The sequence below is a fragment of the Manacus candei genome, unplaced genomic scaffold, assembly GCF_025592945.1.
Source record: "Manacus candei isolate 608988 ecotype Guabito, Panama unplaced genomic scaffold, ASM2559294v1 h1tg000023l, whole genome shotgun sequence".
NCBI classification, from domain to species: Eukaryota; Metazoa; Chordata; class Aves; order Passeriformes; family Pipridae; genus Manacus; species Manacus candei.
Genome location: NW_026138071.1, coordinates 3,064,676 through 3,087,471, shown reverse-complemented (window position 1 = coordinate 3,087,471; position 22,796 = coordinate 3,064,676). Strand labels below are relative to the sequence as shown.

The 22,796-nt window shown below is 43.8% G+C and overlaps 1 protein-coding gene across 2 annotated transcripts in view; it reads left to right on the top strand.

Annotated features, from left to right (window-relative positions):
- Positions 1 to 4,162: 4,162 nt before the first annotated feature.
- The window catches only part of SLC15A2 (solute carrier family 15 member 2), a 58,215-nt gene continuing 39,581 nt past the window's right edge, over positions 4,163 to 22,796 (top strand). Inside the window, exons 1-2 of one of the 2 annotated variants that reach the window (XM_051787565.1) lie at positions 4,163 to 4,182; positions 9,813 to 10,338. In XM_051787565.1, the coding sequence (XP_051643525.1) occupies positions 10,272 to 10,338 (67 nt within the window). In that variant the 5' untranslated portion in view covers positions 4,163 to 4,182; positions 9,813 to 10,271. Of the gene's footprint in view, positions 4,183 to 9,812; positions 10,339 to 18,874; positions 18,974 to 22,796 lie in introns of those variants that run through there. The other variant, XM_051787567.1, reaches the window with a different exon arrangement.

Here is a 22,796-nt window from a genome sequence, read left to right as displayed (position 1 = left end):
TAACAACCTGATTTTCCTCTTGTGTTCAATCTCTCATGCACTGAAGTAGGCTGAATTACAGGATTTTCTCTCTTCCATATAGTTTGTCCACTGGTGGTTGTGTTACTTTGGTGAGGGAGCTATCTTAGAAATCTTTCTGGTCAGTCACTAAATCTGTATGATCTCACTTTTTTGGAAATGTTTTAGCCAATGAGTTTCTCTCAGACAATCTAATCAGTCTGTAATGGCAGTCTGGAGGACTGCCCATTCCAAACATGCAGCCTTCCCACCCAGCCTGCACCAGCAAGGTCATCAGTCAGTCAAACCAATGCTCCCACGTGGCAACATCACCCAGATGGAAAGCAAATCTATGCAAATCTCATAACAAAGCTGTACTGAAAAGAACTGGATCCTGAGTGTTCTTGAAAGCCCTCCCCATCAGTGCATTCAAGTGACTTTCTGACTGATTAAATGCTCTTCGGCTAAATGTGCTTTTCATCTGTGAGTGTGTTTTCTGTTCATGATTCGCAAAAGTGAGTGCAACTGATATTTTTCATGTTGCCCTGTAGCCCTGCTGCCAACATCCATCCCTTGCTGACCACAGGGTTTAGCCCTGGAGAGGAGCTGCAGCTGAGCTGACTGTGAGCTCTGTGGGGCCGAAAAGCCCAGAGTCCAGACACTCAGCTGAATAAGAGAGAAACAGTACCACAGCCAAAGTGGACAGAGTGAATGGATCTTGCTCTCCTTGTGGAGCAGTTTGAACACTGAGCAAGGAGTGAACCAATACTGGGTGTGCTGAAGCCAAAGAAAGAATATTTCTAGATGAATTTCCAGTTTTAATGTTCTCCATTTAGCAGAAACTGATGGCACCTGGACACTGGGAGATCCAAACAACTATCTGCTTGCTCATATAAAATGTTTTCATCCAGTTTTATTTCTTGGGATACTGTGTACACAGCAAACCCCATGCAGAATGCACACAAACTTCTTTCTCCTGTACATCCACATGTGAGCTACTTCTTTGCTGTTAGTGATTACCCATTACAGAATTGAGATTAGACATGTATGAGTGTGAGGAGGGTGACATTGCTGCCAAAGAAAACTTGTGTTCTACATCTCAAGTATCAGGTCACCAGAGAACTGTGTAAAGAGTAACCGAAATGCACATGCCTACCACTGAAGGTGACAGGTTCTTAGTAGGGGATGTAGTTCTTCTTCTCACTGTTATATTTGGAAAAAAATGCACAGCATCACTGCAAAAACCCCCACCATTCCTCAAATCCAAAAGATAGCTGCAGGCACACAACAAGTCTGTTCAAAACTGGAAAGTTAATGTGAATTTTTTAAGTCCTAGAGCATTGCCCTCGCTTTGCTTTCTCAAAAAGCCTGATCTAAGAATGGCACAAATTCTCTACCTGATTTTGCTACCAATTTTGCTGATTTCTATTTTAAAAAGGTTTTGTTGATTTTTATTTTGTAAATTTTAACATCTTCAAAAAATATCCCAAGTGCAATAAATATGTTATCTCTTGCCACAGAACCCTTTTGATAATTAAGAGATTGATCATCTTCAGCAACAGACATAAAAGTTTAAACAGTACATTAAATGTTCTCTGTACTAATGCAATAAAAGTGGGTTTACTTTTACAGTGGTAATTTTAGCAGCAATCTAAATCAACACCCTGTTGATAATCAAACAAATCTTCCTTTAAAGAGAAATGCAGTGCAAGTGAGCTTATTAGTATTATGGGCACATTATTGTCTTTACTTTCCCCAATCAGCTTTTATTCATGCTTTTACAATAGGTGTAAATTTTTATATTTCCTTAGGCAAGCAGATGAATGAACTGAACATCAGGAAGATTACTTAAAATAGGTTATGGTGATAAGAAATAGACAATCCTGTACAATGTGTCAGTGGATTAGACTGCTGAGTTCTGTAAATGGGCAACTCTGCTCTGTTGGGGCTGACAGGAAGCTGAAAAAGAAAAACTTGACTGGGGGGTGTTCAAAGTGTGGCAGGGTGTTTTCCATATGGATGTGTTAGGGAATTTGGGAGGGAGAATGGTGGGGAAAAATTTCTGCTGTATGAGGCACATCTGGTAGTTGAATGGTGTCTGAAAAGGACTCATCTTGCGTGAGGCTGAGGACTTGCTCCTGTGTCAGACCCAGGCTCCCTCAGCTGTGCCTTGTCCTTCAGTTCTGCTCTGCCTTCTGTCATGACCAGGTATAGCAGAAGTGAGGGAGACCAGGAAAATGGCTTTGTGCCTTTGTGACAAACACTGTGCAGAGAGAAGAGCAACTCTGGAAAGCTCTGGGTTTGATGCTCTCCAGCAATACCAAAAATGTAGGGCAGTAGGTTTTATTTTTCCATTTTCTTGACAATGTTGCTTTGAAAAGTTGAAATAAATCACTGAGATATTTCTGGGCTAAAATTTCATGAGTCCTCATGGCATGGAAATGCTTGTTGCTCCACATGACTCTATTTCCAAGCTCAGACAAGCAACATGGTGGCTGCTCACATTTGCATTGCTTCCAAGGTGGATCTTTTGTTTTTCCTCTTTTCTAGGTCCAGCCAAAGGAGCTGAGTCAGTCACAGGATGCCCATTATGCTTCTCTCTGGAAACTCTAGATGGATTTATGCTTGTGGTTGATCTGAGGATCACCACTTTCCTTATATCAGGAGTGCAATTCCTGTTGGATCCAAGAGAATCTTTTCAGCTGAATAACTAGAGAGACATGTTAATTATGATCCTTTCTGCTTCTTTAATGTCTGGATAGTCCCTTGCTGTCCTCTTCTAAAACAATACCACTCTAAAATCAGTTTGAATGCTACACACAGTGTGTTACTCCCACCTGACTAGGGACAGCTGTTCCGTGTGTGTGGCTGCACAGCGGAAAATGCTGAGGTCCTGAGGATGACTCATCTCAAATAGCAGTCACTGCCCCGTGTTTTCCCTTCTGAAGCCTTTCAAACCACCCTTCCATCTGCCTGCTGTTTTGTAAACTCTCATGAAGTTTGGTTGCAAAGTGCTACTGTTTGAATTTTCAAGCAAAAGAAGAGAAACGGTGGTGCCAGATTCAGTGCAATATGACTGAAGGTGGTGACATGCATTACATTATTGTTGGCCTTTTTATCTCTGGTCCTCTCTTTTTTTTATGACTAGCAAGATGACAATAAGTCAGTTCAGGTTGACTGCTCCTTGCCTGAAGGGCTGTGAGAGTGTTTCAAGAGATGGCTATGTGATGATGTCCCAGACATTTTAAATGTTAAGCATTGTATGTTTGCAGTCCAGAAGATTTCTCATAAATCAGTTCTTAATAGTGCAAGTTCAGATCCTACAGTAGAAACAGCCTCCTTTGCAACCAACAGGGATGAACTCAGCCATGATCTGGTTTCTGAGGCCTCATCAGATGTGCAGAATCACCCATTTCCCTGGGCAGGGGCTGCACCTTCATGAGTTGCTCAGTCAAATGGTTCTCCCAGCAATGGTAGGATGGCTGTAGCAGCCTGGTTTGCTTTGTCCTGGAGAGCTGTGACTCCAGGGACTGCTACCTCGTATTTTCTGCAGTCAACGATAGATGGGCATGGCTTTGATATCTGCTTGCTTTTTCCTTGGGAACCGAAATGGAATCAGTAGCTCATTGTAGGTGGGCTGCTGGATTGCTGCTGAGAGGCAGTGGGAATGTATTTTGTTACCGGGGGGAAACGCAGGGCTGATTACCTTACCCATCAGGGACAGAATGAGCACTGAGACTCCCACAGCTGATGGAAAGGGAAAAACACCAGGGATCGAGAGTCCATGGATCAATACTGAACGGAGAGGCAAATCCATCTGTCGGCTGACAGTGATAGCCCTCGCCATGGTTCTGGAGTGACTTGGAGGATGTGAGACACTGGATTATTGTATTTGCTATTGGGTTGGACCAGCTCAGGTGTGTGTGTGGGGTGGGGAGGCACAGTTTGAATCCCAGGGAGGTGATGCCCTGTCCCTCACAGCAGCCCCTGCGAGGCTCCTGAGGCAGCCCGGGACCAGCTGTCAGTCAAGGACCCCTGGAGCCCAGTCCAGCCTCTGATTGGCTGGAACAGCAGGAGCTCCGCCCCCTCACCTGGCCCAGAGGTATAAAAGCAGCCACACGTGGCTGCCATCTTTGGCTCAGGCCCACCACATGGGAAACTGGGGCTGCACAGGACTCTTGCATGGTAGCTATGTGATTTTATCTTTCTCTGTCTTTGCTCCTTCTCTTAATCTCCTTTCTTAACGTTTTGGGTAACTTGAGACCAAATGGGTTGGATTTTGCTATGTTGTATCTGTTAGCATGTGCTAAGTCAGTGCTTTGTGGAATGCTTGTTTTGGTTGTATGTTACCCTTTAAACTTTTGCTAATATCTCTTGTTTCCTGAAGTTTATCAGTAAAAGTACCCTCTGAGAAAGTGTGTGCAACTTTTCTCCTCTGTGCTCTCTCTTAAGGTGTTAGAAGAACTGAAGGCTCTTCTGATAATCCAAGGGTGGATATTGTTTGAGTGTTGTATATATTTAAGGTAAAACTCATTTAAGGTGAACTCATAGTGCTGAGATTTGAGGTCTTACAGAGGACAAGCACTCTCCAGCTGCATGCTGGAAGTGAAAGGTTCATTGACGGGAGGTTCTGTTGTGTGTCCTGAAGCCAAATAATATTTATTTCAGGAACAACCCAGTGCTGGGTTGTGACCTTTCCTGTCGTATCCTTTGGGGCAGGTGCTTGGCTCTGTTGCTCTGTGTAAGCCCATCCTTTGTCTTGGTGTTGGCTTTCTTTGCCTTTCCATTTCTGGCTCACCTTGGTTCATCTACATGTCAAATTATTTCCATCGTCGCTGCCTGCCAGGATGGGGCAGGGGCCAAAAATACAGTAGAGCAAAAGGTACCACATACATAGTCTGCTTTCACTGGCTAGTCCAAGCCAGTGGTCCCAAAGCTCTTTCCTTAGCCTTTAAGCAGAGAGGGAGCCTGTTGCCTTCAGTGACTCTTGCCTAAGAAAGCCCTTTGTGACTTGTCCTACAGGAAGATGTTGAGTGATGCAGACTTGCCTGTCTCCAGGCCATCCATCCAGCCTGTGGTGGAGAAGAGGAGCTGCTTGCTGTGCTGTCTAAGTTATGTTTGGCCATCCTGCCATTTGGGCAGACCTGCTGCCCTTCATTGGCTTGCACATCCACGCCAGCTCCCTCAGGCAACCACCCAGGGCATCTGCCACAGCTTTCATTGGCGTGGCAAGAGTTATCTGTTCTGCGTGAATGGGCCTGACCAGCGTCTGGCAAATCTCTGCACCACTGGGATCTCTTGTAAAGAGCAAGGAACTGAGTACTCCAGTAACATGATTGTAGAGCTGAAGTGAGTCACTGTAAGCAATGGCTCTGCCCTGACATGGTTGCCTTTGAGCTAGAATGAGTCAGGCTTCTTCCCCATTTAAAACTACCTGAATCCACAGTGTCTAGCAGACATTTCTGTCACATAGATGGTTTTTTGGGTGCACATGGTTTCAGACTCAGTGGCTTTGGCAGGAAGCACGTAGCTGAGGTATCTGAAAGTCTGCCTCAGCAAGGGAGGGCTGGGTGGGGTGGACAGGTAGGGCAGATCTGGCCTATGCAGGTGGCAAGTGGCCATGCTTTTCACACTGCTCTTCCTTAACAGCAGCACAACCCCAGAGATTGTCCTTGGCTGACTGGTAAATGGACCATGTTCGCTGAGGAAGCAGCCAAGGCAGTGCAAACCTGTATTGCCACTCACTGGCAATAACCTGCCTCACTGCATGTGCTTTGTCCAGGCCAGTGCACCATTAGCAAGGTGGAGAAGTAGAAGAAGAGTGCACTGACAATGCAGTTGTCTCCGTCTCTAGAAGATCTGGGAATGTGATGGTCTTAGTAACTCAGAGATGGACATTTCCCCCCTCACCATAATGTTTGAGATTTAGAAAATCTTCTCAGAAAAAGCTGCCTGTATTTTGAAAAGAGTGAAAACATGGAAAACATGGCTTGAGTCAGTCAAAATGTTTCTGACGTGTTTTATTTCAGTTGTAAGCCTTTATGATGTGTTTGCAGATTTTTTTTTTTATCTTCAAGAACTGAAATCCTTGAAATGACATATTTGAATAATGGTGAAACTTTGTATGAGCAATCAGAGAGAAAACAATCTTCTCAATTCCTTTCTACTGCAAGCCCACGCTTTTCACTGGTTTAAGTGAATCCCTACTTCCTGCTTTAAAAAAGTCAGCTGGGATAATGTAAATCTGCTTGATTCAATTAGAAGGAGCTTTTGAGCAGCTGCAAAGTCAGAGAATTTCTCTCTTATGTGATAAATGATGGCAAAGAGGTCACCACTTGATATAAAATTAACCCCAGAACTAGTTTTTCCTAGCTTCTAGCTCAGTTTTAAATGATGCTGGTAATTCTGTCTTTTGTTTGAGTCAGGAGATCACAGTAAAAGGCATCACAAAGCACCTAGAAGTGATTCAATCATGAGGCAGTAGAGATACACATACCCATGTTTTACAGTCCTAACTGCAAGCAGAGACATTAACTTCTCATTCACTGGCAGCTGATTCCAAATCCCTCTAAATGGCTTTAAGAAAATATATGTTTCTGAGCTTTACCCTCAGCTAAGTCTCCCCTCATACTGGTCTTCTAGCTACTTGAGTGATAACATGAGGCACAAGGTAGAAGTCACCTAACAGCTTAGTACTAGAGTAAATCTCTCCACTCCATGGAGCATGTATTGTTTTTTAACTAGACTTTGCTCCAGCTCTGTGTCCTTAGCACACAAAACTGTCTCAGTGGTGACAACCACTGAAATCAGTGGAGTTACACTCATATCTGTGGGTCTGGTCCTACAGGCTCCTCCTTATGTATGCTGTGCCACAATGTCATCTTGGTGTGTGACCTGCCTCCTCCCATGCTGGCATATTAAACTGGATGTATACATATTCATATGTATTTTGATGATAAATGATGCCTGTAATTGTTCGAACAGTTCAGACTGAGGAAGGTTGAACTGAAGTGCAAAGACAACAACCCTGCCTGACCAAGATACAGCAGAGGAAACCTCTACCATAACCAACAATAACAAACCACAGCAATTACTCAATTAAAGCTAAATCCATCTTTAATCAAGACAGTCAATGTAAGAGGCCCTTGGGATTTCTGTGAGAAGGAGGAACTCCCAATCAGTGCAAAGGGAATTAATTGTTCCTTTTTATTCCAGGGTCGAAGTTGCCCCCAGATTTGCAGATGCTAATTTTCAGAAAGAGAATCATTAGTTTTTAATAAAGAATTTGCAACTTGGGAGGTGGGGGGATGGACTGAAAGCATTTCCTCATACAGTTTGGAGTTCATTAGTGCACCCATCAGGGAAAATGTGTGAGAAAAGTGAAATCGGATAAATATTCCTTATTTATCCTCCAAACCAGTAATTCAGAAAAAAAAAAGCAATTTCTTCTAAATCTGAGTTCCAGGTGACTACCTTTTATCTGAGCTCCATTAAATTATTCCCCTGCTAAATTCTCATGAAATAGGCTTTTTGCTCCAGCAGACGTTGACTCTCTGAGATCATTTTGAAAGCAAAACATTCTGTTTTTATTAGTAATGATCCATCTTCCACCCTGATGATGTGAGGGGCTTGAGGAAGGTGTTTGTGCCTAGGTGTCAATCCCTGTTTCTTTGCTGTCATGGGGACAGGTTGGGTGACCTGGTTCCTGCTTGTCTCCCTGGCTGTGGGTAGCACTGGGGTACAACAGAGAGACAGGAGAGCACCTGGTAGTGATTCTACCTCCAAACAAGTCAAGAGGCAGTGTCCTTGGCCTGACATTCACTACTCAAGCTTGTAGCTAGATCCCTCTCACCCTCATTCCTACTGCAGTGTCTCAGCAGGGTCTCCTCTCTTCAGTCTCAGTTATGGTAATTTTTTCCTTCCTTGGTTGCCCCATGTGATTCATTCCCAGGGTTTCTTTGAGTGTGGCAACCACCAGACACAATTTTTCTATGGTCTCCTGTTTATTCTGGAGTTACACACGGCAAGTTTCCTACACAGCTCTTTTTAAAAACACAGATTTATTTGCTTTTACTGACTCTGGTCAAAGCAGCTATTCTGAAATCCCATAGGGATGGAGCAGTAGAGGCAGACAGATGTGATGAGCTGGAGCTGCTCCACATACCAAGTGCTGCTGGTTGAAAAGAGCCTTGACCTCTTTAATACATCAGGTCAGTGAAAACAGGGCTGGACAATACTTTGGTTGATAATGTTCTGAGGGGACTGGGCAGAACTGCCTGAACATTTCCCAGGTGGTGTTTCCTTGGGGCCTGTTTGCCTTGACAGATTTCTTCCTGTGAGTGAACTCTGAGGCAAAAGGAATATTTTATGAAGCTTTTTATATCACTGTCTATGGTTTTTGTGGCAAATTGAGCTCCCTTCTTGTTGTATCTCTTCTCTTCCTTCCTCTCCTTGGTGACCTTGCAGCCATCAGTGCCTGAATTCCTGCCTTTGCATCCTTGATTTTCTCTGTCTGCTCTTTATGAGGAGGGTTCCATATCCATAACTCAGTATATGTGGCTTTAATGCTAGTTACTGCAGTTTGAAGGGAAGGAGCAGACTTGGGCCTGTCCAAGTGAGTAGAAGATCCCAGAAGTCTGTGATTCCCTGCCAGAAGCAGCAATGGAAATGACAAACTTGGTTTGGGACTTTCAGGCTCCTACCTCTATGCCAGGGAGCCTGGAAGCCACCAGACCCCAAGGGTTTACAGGGTCCTCACTATGGGAATGAGCTGGGTTCCCTGGGCAGCCAGGTGCTACTGAGGTCTGGGACCCTCACACAGTGAGTGTCCTCACTCCAGTGCAGTCCTGCAAATGCCCAAGGAGGAGATTATTCCTATCAAACCATTTTACTGCAGGTTTGGCTCCATGGGAAATGCAGAGCCTAGGTGACAGGAGCATCAGGTTTCTTAATCTCAAGGGATGCAGTGGCATTTTATCATGTCCTCTGAATTATTCTGTCACAAACATCTTGAAGGTCTGGTTTATCTTCTCTGAAATGATTAGTATGCTGCTCATCAATCATTCTTATTTCACAACTAACATGCTGCAGGTGGTTTAGCAACCTGAGCATTTGGACTGAAATAATTGCACTCTCTAGAGCCCTGCCTAAAGCAGGGGGAAGCTGCTGGTGCCTTTGAGGTGTTTGGGTGCTGTGGGGATGGGGGCATGGAGTGCTAGGGTGGATGGCCAGCCAGCCACCTGTGCCAAGCTCTGTCCTTCTGCAGCATGCCAACTCTCAGGAGTAGCAAATTTCAGTTGTACAGTAGATTATGAAGTCAAGGCTGAAGAAAGGGAAAGCTTCTTTTATTTCTCAGACAATTAAAGAACTCAAGGTTATTTTGTCTTAGTAACACATCTCTACCTGCCCGGCTTTCTCCTACTTCGCTACAAGCTGCACTTGAGTGGCAAAGTGATTCTTGTATGTGTAGAAAGTGGGGGTGCCTGGGAAATGTTCAGCACTCACAGGCAGACTGGCTTATTGGAGAAGCTGAATAGTCAGCACAGTGAGTTTTCCCCACTGCTTGCCATTCACCAAAGCCTAAATCTAATTTTAGGCATTAAGCTGAATATGAATTCTTGAAAACATATGGCATCAATTCTGATGCTGATTGCTTTTGGTAAGTTGGCTTGATATAGCCAAATCCTTTGAGTTGTTTTCCATTCCCCAACAGGGAATGTGAGAAAAGGAGAAAGATCTAGGTCTGAGAGAGACCAGGTCTCTGGCCAAGCTAGCTCCAACAATGTACTTGTTTTAGCTATCTGTCTTCCCTGTAGGACCAGCTGTTTCTTCAGGAGCCCTGCTCTGGAATGTGTGCAAGTTGGGAAAAGACTTCACCGATAACTCTACACTTACAAAGCCGCTGAGTGGTACAGAAAATACAGAAGACAACCCTGAAACGCATGAAGTAAAGAGTTAATGAATCCTCCAAGAAGCTTTAAGTTTGCACAGAGAAATCAGAGAGGGGAGTTTCACCAGTACATTTCTCTGACCAAACCCACAGATAAAGATTAACTGAAAGTCTTCAGGGACAGCAAACAGAACAATGTTACTGTGAGGCCAAGTGTTGTTTTGCCATTTGTTCTCTGTATGTTACCATGGAGTACAAGTGCTGCTTGTGGGTACAAGAAGAAATAACCTTATATTCGTACCCTACATTTATCTCGGACACATCCTGAAGTTTAAACAGTTCATAGTGCTCTTCTTTTGTACTGGACCATTCCACTGCTTTCTTAATGGAAATCCCTCCATCTGGGGACACTCCACTGACACCTTTGTTTAAGACCCGCTGCAGAGATTTCCGTAAGTAATGTGCTTTGATTGTATTCCTGTTCTTTCCGCATTCCCTGGCTGGGAGTGCTTGAACAGACAGACATTGCGTGTGGAATGTTTGTGGGAGTGGGCTGTTTGAGGCAAGTGTCCAAAATATCCATGAAAGAGCTTCAGAGTGAGAGTTGTGCAAACCTGTATTGCAAACCTGTTACTAATATGTATGCTCATCCAGGTGAAAAACTGGGTAGTATATCATGTAACCCTATGTGTCCTGTTGTGCTTGCATATATTGCAGATCACTAGTGCTGTTAATTACCTGAAATTGTTTGCAGAAACTTCTTGACAAATTGTTCTGAAAAAGATACAAACCTAAGGAAAAAGCATGGCTGTTGGGGGGGGGGGGGGAAGGAGGGAGCAAAAGGCAGAAAATGAGCAAGCTACTTTTTTTTTTTTTGGTGAATTAATTACCCATCTTCAGATCTGACAAAGTAACTCAGAGGAGGCTGATGTCTTTTGTTGCTCTATTTTCAGCCAGTGCAGGAAGCAAAAGTCTCAGAAATCTTTCTGCAAAGCCTGTTTTGATGAGATTTCCAGCCAGTTTCATGAATGAAGTTGGTTTGCATTAACTGTGAATAAGTCCTTGGGCAGAACTAGCAAATCATGGGTTCATTGATCACAGACAGTTGTGTGCATGGCATCTGACCCAACACTCAATAAAGGCAATGAGGAACCTACTGGGGCAGCTTATCCAATAGCTGTGGAGCCACTTTGCAGTTCCAAAGCAGCTGGAGTCAGCTATTCCCAGACACTGGAAACTGGATGGGAGTGAAATTTGCTTATGTTCCTGATTTATGGAAGTTTGCATCAGGCCCAGGAACAAGTTCTCTGCTGCTCATTTACAGAACTGATGTAACAGATGAGACCTAGTAAGAGTCAAGCTCATCCTTTCCTCCTGCTGCTCTGATGTTTTATTTTCCATCTGTAATTAACAAGGATGGATGCCTACTTTTGGGATTGTTTAACGGTGGGGGCTGTTTCAGGGCCGTCCCCTGAGGCTGTCTCCACAAGTAACATGTTTTTTAAGTTATGCCTCTTTATTGATCCCTGTCTGAACAATTACCAGTGGTACTTGCTCTGAGCCCAAAGGTGTCTGCAATCAACCCCACAATGATATTCAAGGAGAGCACTATTTTAAAAGGCTGCCTCTCCCAAAGTGTGCTGTGTGTTTAAAATGTGACAGGCTACATGACAGGACCCGAAACAGAGACATTTGAGAAAGCTTGGGATCTTCTGATCCTTGAGCCTGAGCTCAGCCATACTTCCTGACTTTGGCTCGGGAGCCTCTGTTTCAAACACACCATTTTCACCTGGTATCTGTATCTTTATTATGCCTCCAGAATAACCACTGTTTTAAAGATTCCTGCCTTGATATTACAGAGTAATACTCTGCCTGACAAAGCCCTAAAATCTGGTGTCTGGCAAATAAAAATTATTGATAATGATTGTTTCATTAGAGGCATCAATAACTTCACCAGAGCTGTTAGGAAAACAGCTCAGCTGCTCTGAAAATGGCAAAGGAAACTTAGTGTTAAGTAGCTCACTTTGCCTGCTCTGCAAACTCCAGCTAAGGCTCCTGGGAGTCAGATTTTCTGGAGGTGGAAATCCAGTATTGAATGTCTGATGGGGCATCAGGGCTACCAATTCTGCTTTTGAGGCTGTATGAAAAGCTAATATGTGCATTGAGAAGTAAAATCACTAACTGAATGATCCTTCAGGAGTTGTGGGCCCAGTTCTTGTATCTGTGGCTGGTTTTTTTTTCACGACCTTGGGATGGTTGCTCTTTCTCCTTGTCCTCACAGGGGCTCAGTTGCTGGATCAGTCTTTTAGTTAGGTGGAAGAGAGTAGGAGAGGTCAGGCCTCTCATCTGCTTCTTTAAGCAGCCTGGACAGCCCCATGGCTGGCACAGTTTCTGCCTGCAGAGACTGCAGTCAGCGAAGAGCCAAGGCAGCAGGGCACTATGATCCCTATCTCCATATGGGCTGTCCCTGTGCTCCCACGCAGCTGCAGCACCAAACTGCTTGTGGAGCCAGATGCCATACAGGAGATGGGACTTAAAGGGATCTTCCTTCAGGCACAGGTTTTCCTTCAGAGCTTTTCTTTCAGAAGGTAGATAGTCCTCTGTCACTTCTCAGCCTGGTGGCAAAGTTACTTGCGCTGACAGCACTCAATTTGGGGGCTGATGCAGCATGACAGGTTGGTGTGAGCCTGTTTGAAAGGGTCTGTGCCAATTAGGGTCAGCTGTTATTATCATAGGGGCAGTTAATTGAGGGGCTATCCATAGGCAGCAGGCCATCTCTCTCTAATTTTCCTTCCCTCCTGTTATTTAACAAAACTAGTGAGAGGAAGGCTGCATTAACTTTACTTTTATCTTTAATTCTGTGACTGCAGTAAAAGCCAGTATCTGAGAAGCCACTGAATACAGGATAGAATTGGTTCTGTAATAATAACTTGTTTTCCCTCTTTGAAAATAAATATGGTCCTTAGTAGAGAAATTTACCCATTGCTGGCAGTCAATCAGCCAGGACAATTTGGGCTCTGAGTACTCGATTAGAATAACTTTAAGGAAAATTGCCTTCCTCAATCAAGTAAGGATCCATTAACCTGATGAAACAGGGTTTGCTTATCTGAGAGGTTAAGACTCAAAACACAGCCTTGGCTGTATTAGATGAGGCCTCTTTTAGAATGGGAAGTAATAAAAACACCATCTGTCATGTCTAGTCAATCAGACCTTGTATAAGAGAGGAATTATTCCTCTGACTTTACCATTATAAGATCATTTGTTTGTTAACAATGGGAAGTGTCAGGAATTCTGAACACTGGTTTTATTCCATCGAATTATTTCTAGCTGCCTTTATCTTGCAGAGAATTAATATTAATCTGAGTTTATACAGGAAAGAAATATTTCTAGATGAATACAGTGCTAAGGTATTCCATGTTGACTCTCTAGTGATTTATTGTTAGAGGTAAAACTGAATGGGAGATGGAGGAAAAAGTGCCATGTACACTTTGCTTCTGAAAAGTATTATTTCTGTAAACCAATCTCATGCAAGTTGCTGAGCACTCAAACGTTCTTTGAAGTCAATTGAATATATACCTCTCTTGTAGCCATAAAGGACCTTAAAGGACTGGGGTGGCTAGATCTTCTCATGTTATGCACAGGCATAGCTGGAGGTCATGAAAAAGGTGATTGCATTTTTTTTTGGCATGGATTTATGAAAGCTGATAAATGCTGGCACTAATGGATTTCTCTGACAGTGAGTACCAGTGCATTCTCCTCTATTCACTAAGGAGCACTTGGAGACATCTAAAGACTGAATGCCAGACAGCAAAGACAGGAGATGGAAGGAGTGGTGGAAAGCCTGTACTAGCATATACCCAGCACTACTGCTCATCAGCTGGGGGAGAAACATCATCTTCCCTTGTCACACACCACAGATGAGATTGCAATGGATGCATTAACATATGCCATTGCCTGCTGCTTGGGCACATGCTGTGCTGCTGCCCAGCACATTCAGCACTGCTTCATAGCTTCTGGGTGGCCACAAGCTGGAAGCCACCAGAGGTGGTTTTTTGTGCCTATGGGAAAACCATTTCTGTGTTCAGGGTTGCTGTTTGCACAAGAGAAGCAATGGGGTGTTTGCAGGTGTGTGATGCAGGACTCAGTTGTTGTGTGATGGGCACAATCCTATGCAAGATCCCAGGAGGAAGGAGACAGGCTGGGGATAGAAGAGGAGGGTGAAAGCAAATGCCTAATTCAGCGTTCAGTCATAGCCAAAAGATGTGCTCCAGTTAGGCTACTGAGCCTGGGGTCCTGTGAGAAAGGCATGTTGAGCAGAAGGAAGACAACATGTTCTCTGGGGTCGCATCAGGAGAAGGCTGAGCACTCCTGATCCCACTGATGTAGGTGGATCAGATGCCACTCAGCTCCTAGAAAAACTGGATCTCTTTTGGGGAGTTAGCATAAAGATGAAGAATCACAGATGAGTTCTTGTTTCTATGAGAGAATAACCTTTTTCCCTGCCAAGCTCTGGGGGGATTTGTCATGAGTGCCAGTGGAGAACAGACCGCTGTGGGCACTGGATGGCCAGGACAAAATGAATTGTGCTACAAAGTGTTAGTGTCCCTGGAGACCCAAATGCTGTATGTTTAGATTAACATTAAAAAAAGAGGAAAAAAAAAATCTCTAATTTTGTGCCACTCCCTTTGGGACCTGATGCAGGAAAAACCCACATGACTGCATTTCCCCCTGGAGCTGGTGAGAGCTACTCCCACTCACTGTGTTAGCAAATTGATCCCCATGATCACTGCGGGGGGAGGCTGAAAAGAATGGATGGCACTGCAAGCTCGTTATGAAAATGCAGGGAACCACAGTTAATGAATCTTGGATGAGCCCCTAATCTGCCTGGCCCTCGGTGGAGGAGGCTGGTTGGGGAGGATGTGATTAACATCTCAGTGGAAATGACAGTCCCTAGAATGCAGAAGGTTGTGTCATATCTGTCAGTGCTTGCATCTGGTAGGGGCCACTGTCAGCTGATATCTCTGTGGATTAGAGCTGGAGAGTTTTTTATCAGAACAGAGGTATTTTTGGGATTTACATGTTCTCTGTCCCTGGCAGCTTGCCCTGATGAAATACCGATTACACAATTGCAATCTGACTTAAACTATAGTCAAAAAATCAGCTGCATGTTGGGTTATGGTGAGAATGTGCTTTCTGTGATGGCAAAGATTTGAAATTGTGCAGTGCATTTTGTCTCCTAACACAGGGAAACTTGCAAAGAACGTTGAACAGGCTGTTTACTGTGGGTGTATGGAAAAGAATTTGGAAAACTGAAATTAATGCCTTCTCTGAGATTCTCATAATCCTGTAGCCGGATTAATGAATGAAACCACTTGCCCCAGATGTACAGAAGATTAGTGCTGCTTGACTGTTGTAGTATGGCCAGTGAAGTTAAGGTTAGGAAACCTGAAACAAGTGCTCAAGGGGCCTGACAAGTAGCAAAGTCAGAACTGAACCTCAAGGTCCTGCTGTCACAACCTGTAGCTGTGCCCCTTCCTTCACTGCCCGATAGTCCCACCCGGTTCAAGGCAACCCTGTGAGCCGGTTGTGAGGAATAGAGTAGTTACAGGATTTCTGTGTTCTCATTACCAACTGCCTCTTGCTGAAGCAAGTAAAAGCAGCATTTTACTTGGGAGCTGGGTGGGAGAGTGTGTGGGGGACACCACTGGAAAGCAGGTACTGGTCAACTGAGGGATCAGTGCAGAAATTCCCAGGGCAGTGTCTGTCCCAGAGGCTGGAAGTAAGCATGGAGAGTAGGGCGTACCAGTACCTGAGGGGTGACTGGGGCACTGGATTCGACTGTCTTTTGGCGTTCCACTAGACCCAAGGCTGCTGCAAGCTGTGATATCTTCAGGAGCTGAGCTGTCCCTCAGAGCCTGTGGCTCAATAAATCAGTAGCTGTTTTTCATTTGCTGTGATAACAGTGCAGGCAGGGCAGCTTACAGGATAGATTGCTGGGCTGGCGTGCAGGAGGTTTCAGCGGAATCTACCTTCATCAGGATTGTTTTTCCCTCTTTTGTTCCTCTCTGAAATGGAGATATCTGCTCATTGAGATGCCCTGAGACCTGCTGCTGAAAAGCACTATGTTAAGGTTCCTGCTTCTGAAACCACCAGGGAGAAAATTTTCTTGGGACACCAACTGGTCCTCATGTATTTTTCCAAAGTTCTGCCTCGCCACATACATCTTTCTTCCAGCTGCAGGGACCTCCCACCTTCTCACTCCATGAAGGGGACAACCCAGCCTCAGCTCCAGGCAAGTGGACTGGGTAAATCTTCAGATTTTTCTGTTTCCAGGCTCTCTCTGTTATTCAGAGGTTTTGAACAGAGAGCTATGCCTGAGCCAGACAGGTGTGTCATTGCGTGTCTGGGGGACTAGCACACCTTGTGACAATCAGAATTGATCACTTGCACCCTTGCAAGTCAAACAGAACTAACTACTGTGTTAGGTCACATGCCCTCACACACCAATTTTGGCTGTCCTTTTCTGGATTTGGTTTTTTTTTTTCCAGAGCATTCTCTCTGTTGCTGACTTTATGTACCTATGTGAACAGTAAAACTAGCTATTGTTTCAGCTAGGGACTGTCTCTAAGAAGGGGGGTAGCATTCCTAAAATGCTTTAAATCGCTATAAAGGGGAAACAAACAACTATCAAGAAGGGCAGAACATAGAAACATCCCAGGGACTGGACATGTTCCGATTGCCTGGGGCACCTGGGTGTACATTTTCTTTGTGTCTTGAACTTACTGAAACCAGTGCTACCAGTCAGCTCTGAGTCATGGTGTGCATGGCACCTTATACCACAGCAAAAAGTACAACTTAGAAGTGGAGGGGGAAATAGCTGGAAAAGAATTCAAGAGTTCCCTTAGACCATCTCTTTACTGACAGCCTGATTAGTTAAATTATTCTTGATTTTTCTATGCAATATATAGCCTTCTTTGGTATTCACTTGCTGTTAATCAGTGGTCTGTTCTGAAAGATCACAAGTCTTATTCTGGAGCCAACTTCCATTGTTTTTTTTTCAGAGGTTTTGTGACACTCTCATCTTGAGAGCCTAGAAAGTAATTTAAATTCATGGTTGTATTTTGTTTGTGCTGAGTTTTCTTCATTTCCTGCCTCAGCTCTCTCGTGCCCTGTGTTTTGCTTGAACATTCCCTCCAATGAAGAGAAAAATCTTAATTTTTCTTTGCTATGACAGCCTCTTAAAAAATTGTTCAGAAATAAAAGCCCTTCCTGTTGTGGTTCCCTCCTCCAATCTTCTAATAGAGTCACAAGCTTTACCAAGTGAAGCTTTTTATTTTTCACAACAATTATTCTCCCTCCAGCTTTTCTTCTCTATTGCATTTTCTGGCCTGTAGTGCTCATATGTCTTTTCTGCTTGTTTTTCACAGTGCTTGCCCAGAGTCTCATGCTGCTGGCTTTGCCATGCTGTTCTTTGTACTTATCTATGCCATATCTTCTTATAATATGACTAGCGCTCCCTGGATCCTGACCATACTTCCTACGTTCTGGAATCCTTCTTACCATCTATCTTTTCTTTAATATCTCTTCTGTGAATAGCCTGCTCTTTTGTAGCCATTATTAAAGTTTTGCTTCAATCCTCCTTGCACAAGCCCCTTACAATTTGCCATCATCTTTTCATGAGTTGTTCAGGGTGTTCTTCCTTTCACTTCAGGCTGTGCATCCCTTGTTGCTCTGTCATATGACTCATCACCTGTAGGAATTTATTCCTCATTTCATTTTGGAATTTGATCTGTGATCAGCTTAGGCTGCTCACTATTGCACATATAAGTAGCTACTGCTGCATGTTTCTCTTCACTCTTAAGTTCAGATGTCTCAGTGTTTCCCTGAAGCATCTTTATAGTCCTCCTGCCCAATTCCCCTGTGTCAACCTTTGTCCAGCTAATAGCAGAGTTCAGCAGGAATTGTAACCTGTTTGTAGCCTTGACTGTATCTTGTGTGTTGAGGTGATGATGAGAGATATGTGGCCATGCAGCAGATGGGACTTCAGTGCAGTGAAAAGGGGAAGGATGCAGGTGGCTTCAGGGACTTGATGTGTGGTCATGGAGACACGATTTTGCTCCACTGCTGAACCCACAGAATTTCACTTTAAACCATTTCTGTACTGTAGAAAACATCTGATGTTTTCCCCTGCAGAGGGGCCTTAAAGCCTCTCTGAAAGAGCAGTTTAGAGGAGGTTATAGGGGAAAGCAGAAAGTAGTAAACAGCAGAAGTGGAGTACAGAAACTGTTGATCCTCTTTTAGGCAACTCATGACTTAAAGGTGGAAAAGGGTCTGGGGGAGCAGCATGTCAATGTTGTGTCTGCATTCCTATGTGATATGTGAAGAACCAGGAGCTGAAGACAGTCTGTCAAAAGGTGATGAAACCTTGTGTCTTCTCACAGCCTTAACTACTAGGTGCTCCATCCCTGGAAACATTCACAATCAGGTAGGGCAGGGCTCTGAGCAACCTGATCTAGTTGAAGTTGTTCCTGCTCATTGCAGAGGGGTTGGACTGGATGGCCTTTAAAGGTCCCTTCCAGCCCAAACCGTTCTATTATTCTGTGATACTGAAAGACATGTATAGATAAGGTCAGCTCTGTAGCTGGTGCACAGTGTCAAAAATTTGGATTTATGGGCAGCTATAGATCCTGTCTAGTCACAGAGCCAGTCCCTGTTCACATCCAGAAGCAGTAATTTTATTGAAAGGTAGTGTAGCTGCAGTGCAAAGTGATTGATCGTGAACATCCATGAAAGGTGCCATGCAGCCTCAGAGTCTGTGTTCGAGAAAGGCAGATTCCCTATGACATTTGGGAGCTGAGCGAAGATGACTTCAGATCAAAAACTAAATGAAAATTTAACTATTTTGTTGGTGGCCAAAGGACTGCTGTTGTGAAGTGAAACATTAACAACAGCGTGAGAGTGAGCTGGGATTGCTCAACAAAGGTTCATCTTCAGGCACAGCAGAGCTGGGGTCGTCCAACACGCAGGAATCGTCCGACATGGCAGAGGGGGACGGCACGCTGCGGGCTGCCGAGGAACCCCAAGCTGGTGAGAGAATTTAAAAAGATTTCTTCTTGCTAATCATAGGAGAAACTGAAAGTAAAAACGTGTGAGAAGGGATGAGAAGTTCCTTGGATTGTTACAGGTTGACTAGAGATCAGATGACAATCACTTAAATATAGATTAGGTACTTTATACTGTTAGTGGTATTAATCTAAATACCTTTACAATTTTGAGTCCATACAGGCTGTTGAATAGAGGAGAGATGTGGGTTTGAAGGCCCCTGGCATATTTTCCTGGTTGTTCAAATGATTTTATAAATCGTTTTCTTAAATTACTTTGAAGTTTGGGACAAGTCTACAGGCAATGGAAACCAGTCTTGATCTGTCTAAATCAGTTAAACCCTGCTCTTTCTTGTGATCAAAGAATTGGAGAAAATAAGCCAGATGAGACCTGGAGAGGTTATCATCTCCTTCCAGGGTCTGGTCATTAAGCCCTAAGTGTTGCTGGCGCACATTCTTCTGGCTTCTTAAAACCTTATCTCGAAAATAAAGACAGAGGAGAGAAATGCATATATGGTAAAAGGGCTATAAAAGTATGGCCAGTGTCTATGAATTAAAAATAAGACTCATTATTAAGAGATGAGTGTGGCTGAGCTGAAAATTAGGAAGGGATTGTACCACAAGATGAATGCAGGTAAAAATGAAGAGATTAGTTGAGTATAAACAGCTTAAGTTGCACAGTACTGCAGCAGGGAGCAGTGAGAACATGGGGTTTGTAAATGCAATGGGAAAATGCAGATTTTCTTCCTGACGATTTGGGAACCAGAAAAAATTAAATTATGAACTCAAAGTCATAGCAAAATCTATTCATGGGAATTTCTGGCTATACGAGGCATCTGGTAGCTGAATATTACATTTAAGCATGAATCATCCTGCAGACTCCCCACTTGCATAAAGGATAACTTAGAAAAGGGGAAATTATACAGAAAGCAGTCTTGGCTTTCGTGCTTACCAAGTGAAGTTGTTTGGCACAAGATTTTCATAGAAATTCAGGAGGACACCTCATCCATTTGCCTGCTCTGGGACAGGACCTGATATTTATCCAGTCCCTAATACATTCTTATATAACGGAAATCATGGGTTGCCTGAATCCTGCAGCTCCAGCCACACCATCTCTGTTCCAGTGCTTATCTGTCCTTGCTGATACGGAAATTGGAAAAAGGAGCCCAAATCGTCTTTACTGAAAATAAAGTCAGTTATTTCCCTCATCCTTGATGAAAATGGAGAACAGTTGGTCTCTGTGGCTGTTTTCCCTGTCAGTGGATAGGAGCAGTGTTTGATAGTTTTCTTCCCCAAATGTCATATTTTTCATTCCAGAGCTGCAAAATGGTTTCTCCCATTTTGCAACACCAGTTTGAATTCATACCCTGTTCTCACCTATGCTTCTCCGTCCTGGTTTCGGACGCAAAGGAGAGCAGCACACTGGCTGTGCTGGTGTTCTCTTTGCTCATGGAAAAGCTGAGGACCTGCATGTTTTGTGCTTTCCTAGTCTGATGGAAAATCATTGATAGCTACTCTGAGAGAGATTTCCCAGTTTTCCACTATGTGGGCATTTCACCTGGGCTTTGTTTCCTTGTGAGACACTGGAGATACTAGAGTTAGGATATATCACATACAGAGCTGCTCTAGCTGTTATGCCACTTACCCTGTCACCAAAGAAAGAAACAGTCTGGTTTGAGAGCATTTTTTTCCAAACTGAAATGGCTGTTTTGTAATCCTTATTCTCCTTTTGGTGCTTACAAGGGATTATCTGATCAAGTATCCCTCTGGCTATGGAGGAACACACCTGGGTTGTCCTAACCTGCCTTTTTAAAGGCAGTGGTGATGCTTGTCGTGCTTCTGCCCCCCACATGGGAAGTGCCTGAGTGTATCATATTCAGCACTTGAAGGTGAATTTCATCAGGCTCTAATGATCTGGGTACATTTGAGGTATCCAAATATTATTTAAGCAGGTTCTGTCTTGTTTCATCCATATTCCTATTGGTTCATTTTAATGGTGTTGGGCATCTTGTTGCAATTTACTTTTTTTAGTGGAAAAAACCCAAAAGGATACAACTTTTCTGGCTTCTGTGGATGAGCTTTTGTTTGCTTGTTTTCTGGTTTAAATAACAGCCTTTCATTTTCCTTCCTCTTTCTCCAGTATTGACAGCATTTCTAACACCTTTTCTTATTGCCTTTTGTGTCCCCCTGCTAGCTGTAATTCATTTTGTGCCTTGGCTTTGCAGCCTCCACCGCTCCGTGTTTGATCCTTTTGTTTATACTTGTCTTCAGAAATGCCACCTTATTTCCATTTGTGGTACAATTACTTCCTGATTTTCAGTCCAGCCTCACAGGTGTCCTATCAAGTATTATTCTGTATTTGTATCTAATGTGCTTGCAGAGTTATTCTCCTTAACTCATTTTTTGCTGTTTGCTACAAGTTACCATTTATTGCCAGACATTTGAATTCCTTTTCTCCCTTTTCTATCTGTGAAGACCTTCTGGCAGCTAATGGCCTAAAAAGCTCTGCAGTGTATTAGACAAGTAGTATGTTAATCCTACTGACTGATAGGGTTTTTCATGCTAGTATTAAAAAAAATAATCATTTAGCTTATGTGACACACAGGGCTGTATACACACAGAGGAAATATAACTACAGAAGGCTGAAAATATTAAGGCATCACATTGCAGCAGTGTGGGAGCCCTGTGCAAGAGACAGTGAAACCATTTCTGTCTTCCTTTTGTATTACTCCTTTAATAACTCTGCTGCTGTGTTTGCTCTGCTTGCCTGTGTATGGCAGAATACAACAGGTTTCTACTCGGAGTTGTACAGAGATACTTAGGGCAGTAAGAGAGGCCACCATCAGAAATACTCCTGCTGTCTCTAGCACAGAGTCAGACTTGCAGGACACAAGAGTATGTGCTACCCTGGTGTGCAGGAGACAGGACCAATGTGCACAAGTCCTGCTCCTTGCACTGCCCCCAAAGCTGGGTCTGCTTTTGAGTCTTGCCTGTGATATGGGCTTGACAAACCCGAGCTCACTGGAGGCTGGACCCAGTGAAAAGGCTGTGTGGGTGTTAGATCACCAGGAAGGCTGAAGATGAGCTGGTCTGTGGCAGTACAGGGGAGATATCAAACTGTTGCTTTGCCGTTGCTGTAGAAGAATAAAGGAGTAAGAAATGGGTAGACCTTCCTGGCCCCATCTGTAGTTTGGGTTTCATGTTTAGCTGCCCTGTTTAGTTGCCCAATGAACAGGATCCTTGGGGATTTTCAGAGAAAGCAATACCAGAGCATATAAGGGAATGTGGAGAATAATTATGCTTCCTCTGTGCACTCTGTCACATCTGATTCCCTTGTCTAAGTGTTCTCTATGTCTTGTTGGCAATAACTGAAGCCAGATTAAGGATCTCTGGTGTGAGTAAAGGCCTGTTTCCTCGTTTGTCAACTGCAAACCTGGTTCTTGTGATACCCAAACACTATCAGCAAGTTGATGCTGGAGCTGAGGATGAGTTTATGGAGCCTCTTTGTACCAGTTATGGATTCTGGGTGTGGTCTGTGCTTTGCTGATAAGATAAGGGGGAAATATTTGGAAAAATTCTTTGAACATTTGCCTTTTAAAGAAGTCAAGTGTAAGAGGGAGAAAAAAACTCTGCACTGCGCCGAGGATACTGCAGAGACACAACCACTGAGGATAGTTTATGGGAAGGTTGTGAATTTTGCTCTGTAATTGCAACTGGCACTGGAAGAATACTGATGAAGGGCTCCGCTATTCCTGTGGGAAGGGCATGGAAGGAAGGACATCAGGGTACCTGCAGGGAGCTGAGCCCAC